The sequence below is a fragment of the Phaseolus vulgaris genome, chromosome 1 (assembly GCF_051622355.1).
Source record: "Phaseolus vulgaris cultivar YP4 chromosome 1, ASM5162235v1, whole genome shotgun sequence".
NCBI classification, from domain to species: domain Eukaryota; kingdom Viridiplantae; phylum Streptophyta; class Magnoliopsida; order Fabales; family Fabaceae; genus Phaseolus; species Phaseolus vulgaris.
Window position 1 is genome coordinate 11,132,831 of NC_143498.1, and position 16,816 is coordinate 11,149,646.

Consider the following 16,816-nt stretch of genomic DNA (forward strand, 5'->3'; position numbering starts at 1 on the left):
ATTTTCGGTATATAAATCTTTGTAAAAAGAAAAAGAATGTGATCTTCAATTAGCACACCAACTTCAAAATGGCAATAACATTGTTCCTTTTTTAAACCAAAAAATGGAAAAGGCCATTATTTCTATACCCATCTCAAAACCAAGCCTTTTTAGCCTTTTATTTTCAGAACATGGTTTCTCAATCCAAAAAAAATTAAGCTCATCCATGGTTTTCCTCTCCTTAGAGAGAAGAGAATACATATCATTCAAAGGAGCATTATCTAACTGCATTTGAATTGAATTTAAAACCTGTTATTTTCCAGTGACATAAACATGAATATTTCAAAGACATCTTTGTTGGAAGCCTTAAGGACAACCTTTAATTAGGGTGGTCATGGATTCGATTCTTTAAAATTCAATTTAAATCCAATCCAAATCTAAACAAATGGTTTGTATTTAAAATCCATATCCATTTTAACTAGATCAAATTTATTTAGATTTTTTCAAATCTATTTAAAGTGGATTAAATCTAGATTAAATCCACTTTGTAAATTAAATTAAATCCACTTTGTAATTAGATTAAATGTATTTTGTAAATTAGATTAAATCCATTTTAATTTGGACAAGGGCTAACTTGACTCGACTTGGGCCTAAACCGACCCGACCTAGACCTGGACTGAATCGGCTAGACCTATACCTAGGCTCACTCGGCTAGACCTGGATCCGGGCCGACTCAACTAGACTTGGACCTGGGCCAACTCGACTCGACATGGGCCCGACCCGACTCAAATTGACATGGCCCCAGACTGACTCGGCTCTACATGGACCAAGAACGACTCAACTCTACATGGACCTGGGCCAACTCGGCTCGACATCGACCCGACACGACTATTCTCGACATCGATCTGGGCCGACTCAACTCAACATCGGCCAGGACCGACTCGACTCGACATCAGCCAGAACCAACTCGGCTAGACATGGGCGTGGGCCGACTCAGCTAGACTTCGACCCATACCGACTTGGTTCAACTTCGCCCCAGATCGACTCAGCTCAACGTATGCCTAGACTCTCTTGGTTAAACATTGGTCAGAGCCGACTTGAGTAATCATCGACCCGGGCCGACTCGGCTTGACATCGACCCCAACCGACTCGGCTTGGGCAGACTTAACTCGACACAAGCCCGGGCTTTCTTGGCTCGACTTTTGCCTAGAAGACTTGGCTCGACATTAGGCAGAACTGACTCGGCTCAACAACGCTCAACATGGGCCCGAACCGACTCGGCTCGACATGGAGTTGACTCATCTTGACATGGGCTCGAGCCGACTCGGCATGACATGGGCCCAGACCGACTCGACTCAACATGGGCCCAAGCCGACTCAACTCAACATCGGTATGGGCTGACTCAGTTCAAGATCGGGTTGGGCGGACTCGACTCGACATCGACCGGGACAAACTCGGCTCGACATCGACCGATATAGACTCGACTCGACATCGGCCCGGACCGAGTCAACTCGACATCGGCTTGGGCAAATTCGGTTTGACATTGGGCCTGATGGAATTTTGCCTTCATTCCGATTGGATTTTCTTGGTGGAGAGATGCGGAAGCTTCATGGATTGAAATGGAGAAGGAGCTCACGTAGAGCTTGTGGATTCCTTGAAGGTGAAGGCTAAGTATGGAGAGTGATAGGTGAGGCCTAATCACTTGATCTAGTGCAAATTTGAAGACTAAGTGTTTATCTTAAAGAGGTAGAGACAAGAGTGAAATTGGCTAACAATTTGGGCAGCAATTCACTCATTCATTAATCTTCAAAATACATGAACCAAGCACCTATTTATTAGCACGAGAGGGCTGGATTTGAACAAGTAGAAATGGTGGGAAAATTCAAATGAAATGAGTCTGAATTTGGCGCCTAAAATGAACTCACATGGAAGGTGGGACATGGTGTGTAACATGTGCTCATTTTTAGATCTAATGGACTGACCTAGGTTAATTAGGAGTTTTCTAGAAACCCTCATTTGACCTAGGTTGGTCTTTAGATGCCTAATCCCATCCTAATTACAATTTAGAAAAATATAAGTAAAATTCTTATTCTACTTTTGATAAGAAAATAAATTCTACTACAATATTAAAACTAGGATATTGGCTTCTTCAAACATGTAGAGAAATGTTTCTCTGCCATCAGTAGCAACATCTCGGTCCTCCTGTATCTCCTTTACCATAGACCTAGTTGTGGGCCCCGATCTTCTAGTTGTTGGGTTTGCACTTGGGCTTGTGTTTGGGCCTCTTCTAGTAGTTGTTTATGTTTTAATGAGTTGGAGGTATTCTTGGATATGTTTGTACATTCCTTCAACCTAGAGTTGTCCTCTTGATTGGGCCTACAAAAATAAACAAAAGCCCTGTTAGAACCATATTTGCAATTAAATCAATAAACAACCTCTAGGTTTGCATCCTCCTTATTATATGGTTGTGTGAGGCTGGACGGTTTCCATCAGGGCCGAGTGGACTCGACTAGACATCGGCCAGGGCGGACTCGGCTCGACATCGGCCCGGGCCAACTCGGCTCGATAGGGACGCATGCCGAGTCGAATCGATTGGGACGCATGTCGACTGGACTTGACATGGGCCCGAGTCGACTTGGCTCGACATGGGTCTGAGCCAAATCGACTCGACATTGGCCCGAGTCTACTTGGCTTGACATGGGCCCAATGCCAACTCAACTTGGGCTTTGGCCCACTCAGTTCGACTTGGGCCAGGGTTTACTCGGCTCGACTTTGGCTTGGGCGACTCTACTTGACTTTTGCCTGGGCCAACTCGGCTCGAGTTTGACCTAGACTGACTCGGCTCAACTTTGGCCCAGACCGAATCAACTCAATTTTGGCCTGAGCTGAATCGGCTTGACATGGACTCAAACTGATTTTGCTTGACCTGAGCCCGAATTGAATCTACTCAATCTAGGCTGGGGCCAAGTCAAAATCCAACCAAAAATTTATTTTGGATAATCCAAAAATGTATCCAATCTATATCTAATTCATATCCAATTAAATGGATTGGATTTAAAATCTAAAAATTTGGATTTGGACTTGGATTTGAGAAAAATCTATTTAAATGGATTAAGAGTAATATGGATTTGGATAATTATGGATTGAATTTGGCAATTTGGATTTTTTGCCCACCCTTAATTAACATGGGACAACCTACAATATATTAAGTCCAAGATTAATTAATTTATTTTTTTTACAATGAGGGTGATTAATCCACATTTTTAGAGATATAAAAGAAGAAGGTTTGCAGGCAAACTGGTAGAGGATGATAATCAGAACCCTTGGAAGCACTTTATACCAAATATCTATACTTGAAAATTACTAAGAACAAGTTTTTTTTCAATTAGGTTAAATAGAAGGTGTGAGGTATAATCTTAGACATCATTGGGATCATTTGGAGGAACCAAAGGAAGGAAACCCTAAAGGAGGCAATCGTCAAGGAGAAATGATTTGGATCTTCTTTTCTTGTTGTCCATGATTGTAATAGCCACCATGAGTGGCTAATTCTTTTCTTTGGGATTGAGAGTAATCTGTTCAAACTCTTATGTATTGAGGTGATATTTATCTATAATATTCAGTTATTGATTGATGTTTGATATTATCATTTTATTCTCAAAGCTTGAAACTATTAATGATTTTGATCCTTAATTAGATTTGTCTAGAAGTACTTTTAAGCATTTGATCTATTAGGTATTTAAATAACTGTTTCTTGTGGGTTCGATATCCATCCTCAAGGACAAATTATTACTTCTGACTCGATACACTTGCCGTAAAATGAGTCATCAGAGCTCCTCACTAAGTTGGATAAATAGAGAGGTTCTGACACCTCACTTGGAGGCTCAACCTAAGGTTGGAAAATAAAGATACATATTAAGGTCAAAGACCAGAGCCTAGGGGTTGAAATAAAGATAAATAGTAAGGTAGAAGACCAAAGCCTAAGCTGACCAACAACATTCATGGATCCATGTTTTTTTTTCTTAGCTTCTCCTCGTGCTTAGTGTTGTTGGGTTTAATAGTGCCAAAGTTCAAGAGGGGGGGTGAATTGACCTTTTAAAACTTTCTCACAGAAACAGTGTTTAACACAGTTTACAGAAAATAAATCGATTTATGTGAAAATGAACAGATTTATTTCAGCACTGTTTTTGTTTGAAAAGCGTTTATACAGCAAGGTTAATCACAAGATTATGCAGATAGATTTTTCAGATGCACACACACTGATATTAGAACGAAAACCAGTGAACCACAAAATAGCAAACTTCAATTTCAAACAAGTGATTAAGGTTCAATTGATAGCATGCCAATTAATTGAGTGACCTTTACAAACAACCTGTTCCAGTGGCTTTTAACAAACTATGAGTGTTCTTCTTGATGTCAAGCAATTTTCCAGAAATTAAGAAACAATGAATCACAGAACAGCAAGCTTCAACTTTAAGCAATTGTTTAAGGTTCAATTAATGGCTTTGACAATTTCTTGAGCAACCTATCACAGTCAATCTGTTCCAGTGGCTTTTAGCAGATTATATATGTTCTTATCAGATTCAAACAACTTTTTCAGAAATTAAGAACAATATGCACAGTGCCCAGAAAGAATAGATTTATTTTCAATTGAACAGATTTATTTCTTTGCTGTTTTATCAATTATGCAGAAACGAAATTGCAGAGAGTGAGAGAGAATGAACACAAGCAGTTATACTGGTTCACTCAACTGAGCTACATCCAGTCTTCACCAAAACCAGGTGGAAATCACTAAAACACAATACAACTAAGTACAATTCCCACTGTTCTTGAAACCTACAAGAACTTAGGTACTCTTGCTGAAAAAACCTATTTCAGCTCACACACACTCTCCAAGAAAACCTATCAAGAAGAGTGTTCAGCCAAACAATTACAAGAAATGAGAAGTGAAACGACTACACCTGATTGAGGATACAAAGATCTGCCTTAAATCAGTAGGCAAGATTGCTAGAACAGTAGCAGCACCTCACACCAAGCTTTTGGAACCAAACCAAGAACAAGCACTTTGTGATTTTTGAAATCTTTGAAGAACAAATGCTAATCCTTTGTAAACTTTTGATTCTCTGCTGTAAAACTTGTTTTTGCAAATGTATGAATGATTGATAAACTCAGAAACAAGTTTTCATTTTATAGAAAACCAACTTATAACAGTTTTTTTTTAAAAAACAGTTAAAGCTGTTATAAAATGAACAGATTGAAAAGAAAATGAACAGATTTATTTTCAAAAAGCAGTTAGAGAATTTGTTAAGTGAGGAGACTTAGTCAACCATTCTGGTGCAGAGATAAAACTGAAAACGTTTAAGCTTGACATGGCACCAGAGACAAAAAGAATCTATTCATTTACAGATGAACAGATTTATTTTTCAAAACGAAAACAGAGAAAGTTTAACTGTTTAAAACTCAGTCGTTTTGAAAGGTAGAAGACTTAGTCAAAATACCTTATGCACAAAACCTAATTTTCAAGACTTATCCAAGGCATCAGTTAAAAAAGAATCTGTTTATTTAGAAAAGAACAGATTTATTTTTATGCAGTAAACGTGTTTTTTGTAAAACATGTGAAAAACAGTTTAAGAAAACTTATGCTTGTTCTTATCACATGGTCAGTGGTTATGAGGTGAGTTACTCAGCAAAAAGCCCTCTCTTAGACAACCTCTAAGCACTACCTAAGACATACTTAAAGCACAGCAAAATACACATGAAATGTACATAGAAGTCTTCATCAAACACAATCTTGAAGGAGCAGCAACCATCTTCAACAAGTGTAAGATCTATATCATGAGTTCCTAATTTTTCTTATTGGGATTGGGAAAAAGTGTAACATCTCTTGATTTATTATTATTTATGAATATATATTTTCTTTGAAATTCAAGTTTTATTGGTTTGATAGTACACATAATGCTTAATGAAGAGGAACAACCATTGATGCCCATGGAGCATGAATGAGGCCAAAAGGAGAGTTCATGTATCCGAACCCTTTCAAATAAAAAAGTATGTCAATTGCCAGGAATGGAATTTAGTACTTCTTGGCTTCAGTTGTTCCATCTTAATATAGAAGCAAGTTATCATGATGAAAAGAATTGATTATGATAGTTTGTGGTTTTAGATAATTTACTTGGTTTGGTCATAAAATAGAAAGAACTTGAATAAACATAGCATTTGTAAGTAATAATAATAACAAAAGAGATTTACGAAGCTATTATAGTCCCAACACTTGTGTTTTATTGTTATTCTTTTACTTTAGTTTTGTCAAAGTTTCAATCTTGCTAAATATTTTATTAGGATTATTATAACTATCACACACCATTTATGCAATCAACTTTTATTATTTCCTCACTTCATTTTGAAAGTTATTACTACTCTAATAATCTTTAATTCTTTGTGGATACGACAATCCTTAGCTGTACTACAACTAACTCAGTTTATTTGTTGAGAAAAGAATTTTAAATTCACCCCATTAGTATAACACATTGTTAGGCCTAGTTTCCCAATCGAGAGAGCATATCATTAAAACCACCTAGAAAATACCAAGGCAGGTTAGATAAAGCAAACCAAAGATTTCTTCTAAGAACATAAGATATGGAACCATAAATTCAAGCAACATTTATCTAAAATCTTAAACCATAAAAAAGTGAACTCAATTAAACACTGCAATATTTACAAGACATTACAACCACCATGTCAACCCGTAAATGGTGAGATTAGTCCAGAGAATTCCTAATATTAAATACAAGAAATCTTAAGAAAAATAAAATATTTGTGATTCTCAATAACACACAATTTTTTTGTTGGTTAAAATTTCCAATTTATTGTATGTTTAAAACTTGTTTAAACTTATTTTAAATGTAAAAATCTTAATTTCAATAATGGGTTGAACACGTAAAATTAGGATACTAATTATCTTTATTTTAAAATATGGGATACAAAATATAATTTATTTTAATATTGGTTAAAATTTTCAATTTATTGGATATTTATAACTTGTTTAAATTTTTATTAAAGATTTAATTACCTTTTAGTCCATATATTAAGAGTAAAACATCAATTTCATTTTCTTCATATTTAGAAAAGTTTAATGTTGTTTTAACTTTTTTAAAACAATTAAATGCGATAATTCTATTTTTTTTAAACAATTCAATGTGGTAACAATTTAGGGTAAATATGTTTTAATGACAATGTAATCAAATAAAACACATTACATCGGTAAAAAAAATTAAAACTCTATTAAATAATTTAAAATCTTAAGATTGAATTGATTTTTTTTTTTTATTTTAAGAAATGTACTTTAAGCCTAACTCAATCCCATAAAACTGACTCTAGGTTTGCACACCCACTTATATATTATAAAAGACTTTAATCTCTAGTCGATGTGCGATCTCCAACATCTTTAATATGAGACTAAAAATGTAATTAAGCTTATATTAAATATAATTTTTTTAATTTCAATAATGGACTGAACACACTAATATTGTAAAATTAGGATACTAAATATCTTTATTTTAAAATAGGAGATAAAAAAATATAAATTTAAAAAAATTGGAAGATTGATACTGTATTTGAACCTGGAATGTATTAAAATTCAATTTGTTTAAGTATTAGTTAGTTGACTCGTTTGATCAGCTCTTGATTACCTTATCTTACTTTTTTCAATAACTTTCTTCTTTTTGCCTTTAATTTAAATCCATGTAAATCATGCCGAGACATGTAATTGTCGAAATGCAGGTAGAAATCAGTGTTTTCCTAGATTTATTATGCTCATTCCTTCATGCATTTGGGCCATACTCTATGCAATTAAGATCTTTAGGTGGGGACATTTGCTAAAGCGAACCCACGACTCACGTGCCAACATAAGTCTATTAAACACAAAGTACCATAGTTAATTTTCTTCATTTGACTTGTGGAATAAACTATTTGGAAAAAAAGACTGCTTTTTTGAGAGTGAGGAACTAGCCTTTAGTATATATGTTCCTGATTTAGACAATAAAGATAAAAGATTTGTGGGAGAATGGACAAAGGGTGGCTTTCTAGTGAGGGTGTTGGAGGTTTGGGGGTGATGGGATACATGGGTAGGTGTTGGTTAGTTGGGGTCATAATTGTGGTGGGGTGTGCCATCTTGCTGGGCACTGCTGGAGTAGAAGGGTATCCAGCTGAGGATTTGGTGGTGAGATTGCCTGGTCAACCTAATGTTGGGTTTAAGCAATTTGCTGGGTATGTTGATGTTGATCTCAAGCATGGAAGGAGTCTCTTCTACTATTTTGTGGAGGCTGAGAAAGACCCTGACAAGAAGCCCCTCACACTTTGGCTCAATGGAGGTTGGTTATGGACTTATGTCACCCTTTTCTGACTCTTCTTCAATTGCCACACCCACTTTGTAAATTTTCAAAACAAGCATCGTTTCATAACTTCATTCATTAAACCTACATGGTTCTTTAACCCTATGTAGCTTCTTATGAGATTTGAGTTGCTTCAAGTGAATCATATGATGTGGGTGCTCCTAAATGTAGTCAATTTGGTTCTTGAAAGTTTCTTGTGTTGTTTGTTTGCAAAAATAGTTTCTTCATGCTTTTGTTTATTTGTTTACTCTGTGCTTTTTTATTCTTTTTAGGCGAGCCCTTGATTATTTTGATTCCTTTTTCTTTTCTTTTTATGTCAAGCCAAGGAAGGTGTCATTGATTTGTCCACAAGGCATTCAAGTTGTGTTGTCTTTTTACTCAACCGAAAGTGCTGTTTGCTTATACTGTTGCTCTCTTTTGCAGAGCCTGCTAAATAACTGATAAAAAAAAGTGAAACGACTGAAGTTTTCTGTAGTACCTTTTTTTTGAAAACCTTTAACAGTTACATCAAATCACCCAGCATAGAGATTCTTTTTTCATGATTGTCAGTCACTCTATCAGATAGCTCACTGTAAAATTTACTCTAAGCAGGGTTCATTTTACCTTATTTTTAAGGTGAGCTATTGACAATTCCGTCTAGTAAAGAGAATTTTCTGAAATGTGCAAGGGTTTGTGAGAACAAAAGTTGCAAAAGTGCTTTTAGAAATTCCTTGACAAAACAAAAGTAAGAAATTAGACATTGTTGCTTGGAAAACATAAACATTTTTGTACTCTTCCTACTACAATCCAAAACATGCACTAATTAAAATTTCGCTCATGTTCACCGTAGACAAGACAGTACTTAGTCTAAGTTTGTTTATTGGTTAATGCTGTGAGAAGACAGAGCTCGGCATGTTTAAGGTTAATTTGGATATTTTAAACAGCATTGAAATAAAACAATACTTAGCCCTGTGAATTTTTTACACTATGTTATTTTCAAAAGGAAACTACAATATCTAGTGAAAAAAGCCAACAAATTCCATTGTTTTTCAGGCCCTGGATGTTCTTCCATTGGAGGAGGTGCTTTTACTGAATTGGGACCCTTTTATCCTAATGGGGATGGACGTGGTCTCCGAAGAAATTCGATGTCTTGGAATAAAGGTATGAAACATGCATACATTGTGGTTCAAAGTTTGAATCTTGATAATGTCACTTAAAATATGAGATAAATGTTGAGAAGAGAATAATCATCTATCTTATGTGTGCTCAAGGTTCGGACAATATTCATTATTACTTCCAGCCATGGATAATTCCTTCCATTACCATGGTTAAAAAAATAGAATTTTTGTTTATATATTTTTTGGCGACACTGATTCCTGATATTTTGTCATTTGTAGCATCCAACCTCATTTTTGTAGAGTCTCCTGCTGGAGTTGGTTGGTCATACTCAAATACAACTTCAGATTACAATTCTGGAGATGTCTCCACTGGTAAAAAATTGGTCTATTCTCTTTTTTTGTCATTTCAGCCACTATGCTTATTTTCTTTAAGGCTTCAAACTTTTATTTTTACATTATCCCCTGCCCCTTCGTTTTCCTATGTGTTCATCTAAAACTGAGAAAGTGGAAAACTGTTTATAGAAGGGCAAATTTACATACAGTATTATAGCTACAGGTGCTCTCCATTCAAATTTTTGGAATTTTACTTCAGTAATTTACATTAGATGCATTGCATATTACTAAGGTGAAATTCTAAATATAATTGAACAACAACACTAACAGTACATGAGTACTGTATGTAAGTTTCCTCCTTTATAATTATCTAAAAGCTGGGTGAATGAAATGGAAAAGAGCATAAATTCTTATTTGTGATTTAATAGAAGCATTAAGCATTGCAGATACAAGAATATTGAGCTAGATGAGTTGAAATTACATGAATATATTGGGAACAAAGTTAGAGTAACACTTAATATGGAAAAGATGATAGAATCAGCAAGAAACTTTTGTCCATGTGAGGGAAAAACCAATACAAGTGCAAGAGATATAGAGGTAAAAGAAAAATAAAAAATCTAAAATGATAATAATCTAAAGGACCTTGAACTAAATGCTCTTTCTGAAAAATGAGAAATTTTGTGAGAACACATATACATTTGTTTTTTGGCAGCCAATGATATGTATTTGTTCTTGTTGAAATGGTACGAGAAGTTTCCATCATACAGAACAAGGGAGCTGTTCCTCACTGGAGAAAGCTATGCAGGTTTGAAAACTAATTAACAAATTCAGTTTTAGAATTTACTTGTTCAATTGAAATTCCATGATGAGAATCTCGTCTTTGAAAATATCTGTATACTTGGTTTAGTTAGATCACAGTTATTTATGAAAATTTGCAAATGCTAGTTAACTATGACATCCTTCTTAGCAGTGGTGGAGGATTATAGGGGTGGGAAAGTGCCTTGCCTCCCCCAAATTTTTTAAATTCCGTGTGCATATTATATATAGATATAATGAGAATTAAATTTAGAGGATTTCCAATTTATTTTATAATCTGTCTTTCAATTTTAATAAATATTAAAACATAAATTAAATATAATAAAGAATAAGAAAATTAAGATATTTTTTGTATTCTCTCTCCTAATTTATTCACCTCATCCTCTGTTTTTAAAACATAAAACTCATTGCTTCTACTCGTGTCTTACCTGGATTACTCCTGAAGAAAGAAATGAAGAAAAACAAAAACTCATTGATTATACTCATGTCTCACTTATTTTGTTCCATTTCTAAAAGAAAAAAAAGTAATTCTCTCTTCCATTTAGCTTCATAATATATTATTTATTTCTGATACATGGGGTTTTACTTTTTTTCCATGCAAAAAGACATCTTTTTCCATATGCGGATAATGTTTAGAATATAAGAATTTGAATAGCTATATTGTGTCTTTTTTAAGTTCTTATATTCTACGTGTTCTTATATTTTTGTATGAAAATTCTCTTTATAAACATAAAATGAAATCTTAACCTTTGTAGTTTTTTATAACTTGTTTTTAAGTGTGACTTATTTATCATAGATTTTCCCTTTTATAATTATGTTTCTTAAAATTTTATTTCCGATTCAATTATTGATTGGTTGAAGAATTTGAAGGAATGAAGGAAAAATATGGGATTTTTCTTGCAGTTATAGTTATATTAATTTATGTACTCATTTTAAGTGTATTGGTCAAAATGATAATATATATATATATATATATATATATATATAAATTTTTAGAGTATATTATTTTGATTTCCCCTAAACTATTGATCAAGATCCCCACTACTTCTGAGGGGTAACTCTGCAATTTATAGCACCTACTTTTTGTTTGTTATTTTTCATTGCCGTACACTTTATTAACAATGAGCCTTGAACTCATGATATATTGGGTTTCTTATTAAACTTTATTGAGTCATGCAGGACACTATGTACCTCAATTAACTAATGTTCTCTTGGACCATAATGCTGGTTCAACTGGTTTCAAATTCAATATCAAAGGAGTTGCTGTAAGATTCCATTCACCTGATACATCTTTTGCCTTTAATTTTCTGTTTGTGTTACAATTGGTGAAGTCTCATATGTCTCAGATATTTTAAAGCTCATATTAATGTACCCTTTCTTTTATCAGATTGGAAACCCACTTTTGAGACTTGATCGGGATACACCAGCAACATATGAATACTTCTGGTCACATGGAATGATTTCTGATGAAATTGGCCTTGCCATTATGAATGATTGTGATTTTGATGATTATTCCTATGCAAGTCCTCACAACGTTTCTCATTCCTGCAACAATGCCATATACGAAGCAAATCTCATTGTTGGCGATTACATAAACAACTATGATGTAATTCTAGATGTTTGCTATCCATCCATAGTGGAACAAGAACTGAGATTGAAAAGAATGGTAGACCTTTCCCAATTTTGTTCTGGTCAAATGTTATCATTATTTTTTATTCTATGAACTTGTATATATGATATCCTTATAATTGAATGCAGGCAACAAAAATAAGTGTAGGTGTGGATGTGTGTATGAGTCTAGAAAGACGGTTTTATTTCAATCTCCCAGAGGTTCAGAAGGCTCTTCATGCAAACCGTACAAACCTTCCTTATAGCTGGTCCATGTGTAGTCAGTAAGTAAAGAAACACTTTACAATAATCAGTGGCTATGAAATAATTGTCTTGAAAAGCCGTATCAATGGATTAAAGAAGAATGTGTTTATTGACCTTAACTCTCAAGTAAGGTCAGATTTTTGAATGTACTAAAACAAATATACATATTTAACTAGCATGCCTGAATATTCAAAGTTTATATTTAACTGAATATTCCAAGAAAATTGATCCTTATGCAACTCCATCTTTCAAATCTGATAACGTTTCTTCTTGTAGTGTTCTAAACTACAGTGACACTGATGGTAACATCAACATCCTTCCAATTCTCAAAAGAATAGTCCAAAACCATATCCCAGTATGGGTTTTCAGGTAACTTCAATTTAGGATAGATAGATACCCTTAATGGGAAATCCTCAGTATCATTGGATAGATACATAACCTTTTTGTTTATCTCTGATTGTTTAATGTTGAATGATCTCAGTGGAGACCAAGATTCAGTTGTGCCATTATTGGGATCTCGAACACTCATTCGTGAACTAGCTCATGAATTGCAATTCAAGATTACAGTCCCATATGGGGCTTGGTTCCACAAAGGGCAGGTAGGTACCTGAAAATTTTCTTTTGTTTTAAGAATGTTTTACTTTGAAGTTATCACGTTATTTTAGGTTGTTCTTTTGCAATATTAATAAAGACAATTTTACTAGCTAGTGAAGTTATAATTGGATGGTGAATGGTGGTATATGTAGGTTGGAGGTTGGGTGACTGAGTATGGAAATTTGTTGACTTTTGCCACTGTAAGAGGTGCTGCTCACATGGTACCTTATGCTCAACCTTCAAGAGCACTGCATCTGTTCAGTTCATTTGTTCGTGGCAGGAGATTACCCAACACAACACGTCCTTCTATTGATGATTGAAGGAAGACACTTATCTTAGACTAAATGGCATGCATTCTACCACTTATCTTAGACTAAATGGACCACAGAAATGGAAGTGAGAGAAAAGACTGTTCCATTATAAGTTCCTAGTGATTGTATGGAAAGTTAAAGGAAAATTTAAGAGGGAAAAGAAAAATTTATGTTCCATCGTTTTTATTCTTCATTTAGTACGTAGCACAAATTTCTTGGCTTCATAGTTTGGTGCCTTGGGATTCTATTGAAAAATGTAAGCAATTTTTTTTCCAGTAATATGCATTTGTTTTCAGTGAAGAGTGGATTCTTAAATAATGTCTAATAGGTTGCAGAACTTATATTTGTTAAACCTTATACTCAAAGTTGTCATAAGTTTTATTTGAAAATTTGAATAGTCAATAATTACTACCTTTAATTATAGTTTTAATTGTAATTTATACTATGGTTTTAAATGTAATTTATAGTATAGCTGTTATTAGAGAACATGTAGAATTTAAGAAGTCTATTTTGAAACTATTTAGAGAGATTGTAATCTCATTTGGAAAGTAGTGGTGAAATAAAAAATATAGCATTTGTGCACAAATTGGTATTAGAGCTATGACTAGTCTAACCAATAATTTGTCACTTGCCTCGACCAACAAAGATGACCAATTATGACAATTGAATCATTCAAATGAAAGTCCTTCTTAGATCTCAAAATTCTTTAGAGGTGGTTCAAGAAGGTTTTGAAGAACCAGAAAATACCACAGGTTAATCGGGAGCCCAAAACAAAACATCGAAAAAGACACGATCAAACGATAAGGCAACTTTGTACATGTTGTATTGAGTTCTTGATGCGGCAATTTTTTAAAAGATTGTTAGTGCATCCACTTCAAAGGAAGCATGAGACATTTTGGAAAAGGTGTTCAAGGGTGCAGTCTAAGTTAAACAAATGCGTTTTCAAACTCTACGAGGTGAGTTGGAGGCCATGAATATGAAGGATTCAAAAGATGTATCTAGTTACATCACTCGTGTGTAAACGATAGCCAATCAAATCAAACGCAATGGAGAAACTTTCACAGATGCAATGGGGGTCGTCGAGAAAACTCTTTGGTCATTGGCCGATGACTTTAGAAATGTTGTATATGCAATTGAGGAGTCAAGAAACTTGGAAGAGATGACCATTGATGATCTCATAGCACATGAACAACGAATGAAAAAAAAAGAAACAAGAAGTCTTGGTGGAAGCCTTACAAACAAAGATGATCATCAAAGAAGACAAGGTGATGTACGTGCAACATAACCGAGGAAGATGACATGGATGTGAAGGTCGCAGTTTTGATCGCAATGAAGGTCGTGGTGTTGGAAACAAAAATGAAGAAATGGGACAAATGAACCATCAAAATTGGTGTGCACGAGGCCGTGATCATAGAAGAGGTGATCGTTCAAATCCTCTAAATATTGAATGTTACAACTACAACAAATATGGACACTATGTAAAGGAGTGTTATGCCAAGATGAGAGTGGAAGAAAATACAAATTTAATGGAGGAAGATGAGACAAAAGATGAAGGAATTCTCATGATGGGCAAGGAAGACGTCACCATGGATAGTGACATGATATGGTATCTAGACATTGGTGCTAATAATCATATGTGTGAGCACAAACATCTCTTTCTTGATATACAAGAGATAGAAGATTGACATGTGTCTTTTGGAGACTCAACTAAGGTTCCAGTCAAAGGTCGGGAAAAAATATGTTTTTCCCAAAAGGACAAAAAATAAGGTACTAATGAGGAAGTCTATTATGTACCTAATTTGAAAGTAATTTTCTTAGTATGAGACAATTATTGGAGAAAGGTTGTTCGATTTTCATGAAAGATCGGATTTTGCACTTGAATGACAAAAATGGACGAGTGCTCACACTCGTGGAGATGATAAAGAACTCCCTTTTTTATGCAAAAATTGAGCTTGAAGGTTTAAGGGCAAAATCAAGTAGCTTGGTAGAATTTTGTAATTTACTGCATATACCTAATTTTGTAATTTTTTATACCTAATTTTCCCACAGTAATTAATTCTCCTTTCTCTAATGTGGATGATCTTCTTTCTTTTATTAAGAGTGATGATAGTCCTTTGGTTAATTTGATTAAACTTGCTGTGATGACTTTTTCTATTTGGATGATATGGCGTATGAGAAATTATGCTAGATTTCAGGTTAAAATTGATTTTTCTAGGGCCATTTCGGTCATTAAAGATCTCAATTGTCTAGTGGGAAATTTGTCTAAAAGCTCTATGAGAAATGATATGTTTGATTTCAATGTGCTTAAGTTCTTTGATATTAATACTCATGATGGTAAAGTTCTACATCCTCTTCCTAGTTAGATGAGAGTTTCCTTCACCAGGTTGAGTTAAAATTAACACAAATGATGTTGTTAGGGATTCTCCTAGTTTTGCTACTTGTGGTGGTATTTTCCATAGGAATATAAGGGAATTTATTGGTGGTTTCTCTGCTTTCCTTAATGTTCAGACTGCTTTGGTTGTTGAGTTTTATGGAGTTATACATGCTATTGAAGAAGCTCAAAAGATGGATCTTACTAGTTTATGACTTGAGTGTGATTCAGGCTTGGTTTGTGTTGCATTTAGTGCTATGACTAATATTCCTTTGATTCTTCGTAATAGGTGGAACACTTCTTAATTACTATGGAAAAATTAGGTTTAGGGTTTCTCACATTTTTTGTGAAGGGAATGCATGTGCTGACATAATGTCTAACTTAGGATTTATTCATAGAGAACAATTTCATTGGTATAATAGACTTTCATCTAGTTTTTTCTTAGAATTCTTTATTAACAGGTATAAACTACATGTATCGTTTTTGTTAATATATGAGTTTTGGTCTTATCCCTCATATTTACTTGTATATTTTTTTTAATAATACTTTTTTCATGTGGTAGCAGATGATTATTGTTACTTGAGGTGTCAGCCTAACTAAGATGTGAAGTTTCATAATGATGTCTATCATTGAAACTTTTATATAAAAATAAATTTAACACTTGTGGCCAAATATTTTATAATGTTTTATTTTAAATTAAATAAATGTAGTAAGTAAGACTATATTTTTTACCTTAAAATTTATGATGGATACAAAATTTGAAGAGATATGAAAGGAAGTATTATATAACCTAGAATTAGTTCGTATCATATAGTGTTTGAAGAGATAAGAGTGTTTTGCCCGACAACTACTGTGGATCTCAAATAAATATGCGAGGTACTTGGTTTAAAAAAATTCTTATTAAAATCAAACCACCCATTATGAACCTTTGAAATTAAGAATAGGTCCCACTTACACCAAGTCAATTACATATTTTTAATTAATTAAACCACACTTCAACATAATTCTAACTAATTTGATGTTAATAACCGAGATGTGATATACATATCCAATTTG

General features: G+C 34.1%; 1 protein-coding gene across 1 annotated transcript; it reads left to right on the forward strand.

Moving 5' to 3' along the window:
- Nucleotides 1-7,811: 7,811 nt before the first annotated feature.
- On the forward strand, nucleotides 7,812-13,689 carry LOC137813531 (serine carboxypeptidase-like 42). Its single transcript, XM_068615851.1, has 10 exons — nucleotides 7,812-8,345; nucleotides 9,399-9,506; nucleotides 9,743-9,835; nucleotides 10,509-10,601; nucleotides 11,792-11,877; nucleotides 12,000-12,278; nucleotides 12,371-12,504; nucleotides 12,761-12,853; nucleotides 12,966-13,083; nucleotides 13,231-13,689. Exons 1-10 carry the CDS (start codon nucleotides 8,039-8,041, stop codon nucleotides 13,396-13,398), a joined length of 1,479 nt encoding a protein of 492 aa, XP_068471952.1. The 5' UTR covers nucleotides 7,812-8,038; the 3' UTR covers nucleotides 13,399-13,689.
- Nucleotides 13,690-16,816: the final 3,127 nt, after the last annotated feature.

Excerpts from the sequence above, each read along its gene's own strand:
- LOC137813531 (XM_068615851.1), top strand. The coding sequence starts at position 8,039 with ATGGACAAAGGGTGGCTTTCTAGTGAGGGTGTTGGAGGTTTGGGGGTG. Across the intron at positions 12,854-12,965 it reads ATCCCAGTATGGGTTTTCAG|TGGAGACCAAGATTCAGTTG; the intron begins GTAACTTCAATT and ends GAATGATCTCAG. Across the intron at positions 13,084-13,230 it reads CTTGGTTCCACAAAGGGCAG|GTTGGAGGTTGGGTGACTGA; the intron begins GTAGGTACCTGA and ends TGGTATATGTAG.